Source organism: Cheilinus undulatus, linkage group 13 (genome assembly GCF_018320785.1).
Source record: "Cheilinus undulatus linkage group 13, ASM1832078v1, whole genome shotgun sequence".
Classification (NCBI taxonomy): domain Eukaryota; kingdom Metazoa; phylum Chordata; class Actinopteri; order Labriformes; family Labridae; genus Cheilinus; species Cheilinus undulatus.
The window spans coordinates 26,537,472-26,543,471 of NC_054877.1; the positions used below are offsets into that span (position 1 = coordinate 26,537,472).

At 39.0% G+C, this 6,000-nt stretch overlaps 1 protein-coding gene across 2 annotated transcripts in view; it reads left to right on the top strand.

Annotated features, from left to right (window-relative positions):
• fgf12a (fibroblast growth factor 12a) overlaps window positions 1-4,706 on the top strand; it is a 57,694-nt gene extending 52,988 nt beyond the window's left edge. For both annotated transcript variants that reach the window (XM_041804073.1, XM_041804072.1), the window contains exon 5: window positions 2,072-4,706. In XM_041804073.1, the coding sequence (XP_041660007.1) occupies window positions 2,072-2,187 (116 nt within the window). In that variant the 3' untranslated portion in view covers window positions 2,188-4,706. The remainder of the gene's footprint in view (window positions 1-2,071) is intronic.
• The last annotated feature ends 1,294 nt before the right edge of the window (window positions 4,707-6,000 follow it).

The following is a 6,000-nucleotide window of genomic DNA, read 5'->3' on the forward strand; positions in this document are numbered from 1 at the left end:
GACACTCAGTTAAACATGCTACTATGCCACTTGCCTCCCAATTTTAAGAATTTGTCAGTGTTTTCAAAGACATTAATGCAATTGGGAAGAGTTTGCTGGGCAACACAGTCCATAAACAGAGCTAAAAAATATTAGAAAAGAAAATCTATGTGTCATTGCAGATACCAAATAGAATAAATGGCAGTGATTCATTAATTGTAATTTCTGACCCTACAATAACTGTCTGAGTAATGTCAATGTCTCTGACAGCAAAGCATTGAAATTCTCTGTTTACGAAACATAAGGAAAGTTTGAAAAAAGTTAAATATTTAAGTCTCATGTTATGGTTTAACAAGTTTTTTGTTTGTTTGTTTTTTCTTTTTTGGGGGCCTTGGAAGAGTTCAGGTCTTAAATTAGGCTGCAGCATACTGAAGTTTTGGAAAGGCTGATCTACAGTACTTTAGTTTGTTTGTTTGATGAACAGTGCTGATGGGCTTTAAGCTTATGTTACCCTTTGCTACTTTTTCTGCATAAGTTATATGACACATCAGAGAACCAGTGAGACTTGATAGATATATTGATAAGCAAAAATCTTATTGATTTTAGGGCTTCGAAAATGCAGAACCCGGTTCTTACAGACCTGGGTTTTGCTGTCTGTCCATACTTTTTTGGAGTATATATTTTTAGGCTTTTTATTCCTTTAGTTGAGGACAGTAGATAGAGTCTGAAACAAGGATGAGAGAGTGGAAAGGAGCCGCAGGCCGGAATTGAACCCAGGCCACCCACATACATGGGGCATGACCTAACTGCTAGGCCATCTGCACCCCTCGTCCATACTTTTAACAGTCAACTGTATGACCCTGAAAATATTAACTATTATAAATATACACGATAAAGCTGTTTCTTTGGCGTGCTGTAAAAGATTTTGTCTGACACCTACCACATTACAGCAGATTCAGGCATTAAAATTGAAATGAATCTTGTCACTCTTTTATTGCTTTTGTAGGCCTTAAAGGGCATCCATTTCTGTCTGTTTGATAACCATTTGAAAACTTGTTATTGTAGCTATGATAGATTTTGAATTAAAACGAAAATAGACAACTTGTTTAAGATATCAATCCATACTTTGCCCAAGCATGACCCTCAAAGTCCAGTTTGTTTGAATTAAGGGGTCTGTAGTGTTTTGAGCATGCTACACATTCTTGGCCCTGGCATGGATGGAAGAGGTGGACTTTGGCACAGTCTGGTTGCTCACTCACATGCACAAGCACAGGTGCGCTATATTACTATGACATGTGATTCAAATGAATCAAATGCTCCACCTTGTACGAAAGAGAAATCTAGGAGTGCTGAGGGCTGTGTCTGATCAAAACAACTTAAAAATAAGCACAAAGTCCAGTAAGACATACTCTGTTACTTACCGAAAGTGCTGACTCCAGACCTTGCTTTTTGTAAACAAAGTCACATATGTTTTATGATGAAGTCATGACGTAATGCGCAAGGGGTAACCATACTCAGGCCTGGTTGGACTTGGATTAATGTGAGTGCGAGCCAGTGGGGGACCGGGGAGCGTAGACAATCATGTTTTGCCAGGGCTCTTGTAGAGGCTTGTTTCTAATAATTTTGAGGTCTTGACATATTTAAACCTATTTCCAGTCTTTACACTAAGCTGGGCTAAGCTAACTGGCTGCTAGCTGTAGTTCACATTTGCCATAGACATGGTATCTTATCATTTAGATGAAAAGAAATGTATCTTTGAAATAATTTTCAAATTGTCCTTCTATTAGTAGGATCTGGTTCATGAAGTATACTCGTTCAATAGCACCTTTAATATGTTTCTTGCTAGAGCAGTGTGTAATAGATATTATCTTGCAAACCTGTCAAGCAATGCGATAAAAAAAGTGCTGACATGCTCTAATTCCTCGTCTTATCCCTCCCAGCCTGGTATAATTGTCCCTCCTGCCTCACACCTGACCTTGTCTCTGTCTTCACATCCATCTCTTCAATCTGCTCTCCATTGTCCCCTCTCTGAGCTCCTCCTCTCTTTGTCCTCTCTTCTCCTCGTCTCCTCTCCTTTCCATCTCCTCCACAGTTTGTATGTACAGGGAGCCGTCGCTGCATGAGATAGAGGAGAAGCACCGCTCCAGGAAGAGCTCAGGGACTCCCACCATGAATGGAGGGAAAGCCGTCAATCAGGACTCCACATAGCAGAGGGAGAAGGGGCTTCCTGGTTTTTTGGGGGGAACCGGCCTCATCCTGACTCAGGGGGACGGAGGAAAACTCACCACCCCCTAAAATTCTGGCTACTATCCCCTCTAAAAAGGAAAGAGGGCTTTGCGACGAAGAGGAGCTATAACTGTACAACTAAGATGACAAACTGAACTCTTGCCTGTGAAAACTTTTAGATGACTTAATATGAAACCAGAGGATATATATATATAAATGAAAGAAAAACATTTTCAATCAGGACTTGACCAACATTTTATGCAAAAAAAGAGAAAAAAGCTGTGATAAACAAAGGAATGGTGGTCTCTCCTCACACAAATACAAATATCTATCATTTGCAATTTATGCTGTGAAAAACAAGCTTTAATACATGTCAAGTTTCATACATTTGTTTCTTTTCTATGCTATTACACTCTCATGTGCATTATTGTGTTACTGTTACCAGTATTAACTATGACATCACCATTATTACCTATTTTTTATCTCATCTTCCCAGCTACTGTCATAGTTATTCTGGCTTTTCTTTCAATTTTTTTTTTTTTTTTTTTTTTTTTATCTTTCCTTTTGTTTTCCTTTTTACAATTTGATCTTGAATGCACTGTCACACTACCCGCTCTGGTGTGAGAGTATGACTGAATGTATTTGATAGTTCTCTGCGTTGGACTCCAATGGAAACAAAGCGCTAAAGGGTGGGATGTAATTCACTCAGGTGTGTACTGTAAGTGTAACTAATGTGACTAACAGGATGGATAGGGCTGTTTTAAATACTCTGACGTGCGTTCCTATGCGTGCGTTGTTGTTCTGCTGCGACAGAACAGGACTGATACAAGCAATATATTACAGAGCAGTCTAGTATGTCTCTTAACAGTAGTAATAACCCAACAACACGTGTGTTGTTGGTGTGTTTGTTAGAGGAGAAAGCTTAAAAACAAAGTCATCTAAAGTAGGTAAAAGTCTGAATCTGTGGTTTTAATAAAGCTTCAGTATGCTCTTTGAATTTGCAGTGATTGTTAGGTTTTAAATGACGTTTCGTTCAAATTTGTCAAAAATTGCAAACAGTTTTATTCTCTCAAAGCTGAGTAAAATAATGACCAGCATCAGCACTATGAGCCATGGCCAAAGTTGGTCACATTTGCACCTCAAGAAACTCAAACTTTGCTGTGAGCTAGGCTATAATATCAAAACTCTATGACAGTTATTCAGGCTTTAAGATTAATCATTAATTATATAAATCAAAGATTTAAGTTGGTTTTGTAAGAGAGGTAAAGTTTTAGCAGGCTTAGTGGTTAAGAAAGTGTAATTTTTTCTTTTATTTTGAAAGAACTTTCCTCATACTGGTGGACAGGGTGCCTGACTGTTTAATAACCAACATACATGTTGAAATTTTCAAGCAAGGTCACAATCATTCCCATCATAATGAGAGCAGAGCGCCTCATTGAGGTACCAGTCAATCTGGATTAAGCCAGGTTTCAGGAGGATGAATGTATCTTCCTGGTGAGAATATCTCACTGTTTTCTCCGATATGGTAATCCATACAGCCCCCCATCTTTGGTTTTGTGACCCATGAAATAAGCCATTCTCTGCATTGTGGAGGAAAGCTTCTCTTTCATAAATCAACACGCTGACAGGGCTTGTATAAACAAGGTGAATTGACTGGTACACTGCATACGCCATTGTGTACGCTGTGTAGCTCATCCTTAATCCCCCATTAGTTTCGTCTAACTCAGGAAGTCCTTCAATTGTTACGTGGAATGTGGATGGGGCCAGACATGAAGGCTTGGCTGCTCGCCGCCCAGCACCCATTGCACAAAGCCTGGCCATGGTGTCATATCTATTAAAGGTGATGTACAGCTAAAGGAAGTCCAGGTGTTGAGATAAAGCATGAATATCGCATGACTGTAAGAGTTGATGTAATAGGGTTCAATTTTGAGGTGGGAGCTGATAAAAGATTATTTTTAATATAAGGTCAAAACTTTGCTATGCAAAGTTTTGATCAGTTTTGCAAGCCTCTTATCAGGATGGATTTCATAAGCTAACATGGTGGTATGTACATTTAATAGCACATTTTCAGTTGCACACAGTGATATTTTGATATGGATCTTAGGACTCGGGTCCATAGATAGAGGAAGTAACCTGCAGGTAGATTAACTTCAACACCACCTACAGAAAAGCAGAGATACAAACAGTAAATTTAGACATGACACTGAACGTCAGCAGGCAAGACCAGCATATATAAGAATCTTTTTATAGAGGTTTATATTGGTGCAAATGAGATACATGGACTAAAGCAATGCATGAAATTGGATGTACTCGATGTCAAACGTTGACAGCAGAATGAAAGGATTTAAGAAAGGTGGTAAAAATAGCTGATGTGACAAAGCGGTGAAGGAGAGCACTTTCTGGGGGGGTTATTGATGTATGAAGGGTGAGCGAAAGCTTTGGTCGTTTGTGATATTAAGTATAGTTTATTATTTTTATGTTTGCAGATGATTTCACTGCATTGGAACACACTCATATATGCATTATGAATTGTGAGATGAAATAAAAAATATGCATTGATTATCAAAACATCAGAATGAAGTTAGTGATTGTTTAAGAATAAAGACTATGTTATCAAAAAACTTTCAACTACGCAGTGACTGATTCAGTGTGTTGAACGTGACTGACAGCTGTTGTGTACATCTGTTGTATTAATGTCACTCTGCAGCAAGATGAACATACAAACTAAATCCATCAACGTGGATTTTCATGCGGTTCAGATTCAGAAAAATCCAATCCATTTCCTTTTTATCAATTCACCAGGGGTGATTTATCTTCTCACTAGCCCCTAAATCCGATGTGTCATTTTGGGATGGCACTCCTTCGCCCTTAATTCTCCCGTTGTCATGGAAACAGACCTTCCGTGCAGTCTGCAAGGAGAACGAGGGGGAGGAAGAGGAGGAGGAGGATGAAGGCTCCCCTGACTTTCAGGACGTGGCTTGTCTTCCCTCCTGATGGCTGCAGCAAAAGAACAGCGGCATTATGGGAAGGGAGGGAAGTTTGCTCTCTTTATTCTGTTTGTTTAGTGTTTCCTGCAGGAACAGTAACAGCTGCAGAAAAATCAATACATTCTCACAATGAACAGAGAAGAACAAAGAGGGAAGAAGACAGAAAAAATAAAGTACTTAATACTTAAAATGGTTTCTTATGAGTGCACCTACTAAAATGTATGACTTTAACTTATCTGACTATGCAGACCTTTCTAAATACAGTCTGTAGATATGGGGTTTCACTGTTCACTTCTAAAGAGAGAGGTGGCAGGTCCCAACATGAGGCCAAAAGGAAGGGGAGAGTGGGGTAAGGACACCCATTATTTCTATCAGGCTGTGAAGAGGCAAAGCACATGTGTCAGTTTCTTTTTTCACACCAAAATAACACATTTTTGCCTGTCAGAGTAAATTTTCTGCATTTCAGTGGTAACTTTTATGTCAAAGCAAATTTATCTAGCCATATGGGATAGATGTTGGTGATTATCCAAATATAATATCATGTGATCATTCAGAAAAGATTAGTCTGACCTGCCAAACTCAGCTGTATTTACCAAATATAAGCCATCGGGCAAAGTGAGTCAGATGCTCTGGGGTAACTAAACCCAGCTCATCCTTGCATTCAAGGAGAACAGTATGCTGAGAACTCTTCCTAACCTTTAAAGGTTGATGAAATGTAAGGTAAGGAGGGAGCAGAAAGAAGAAGATCACAGCCAAAATATCTGTTTTAATTCCAGCAGATTATTGTGCATCCATTATACAGAGGTGA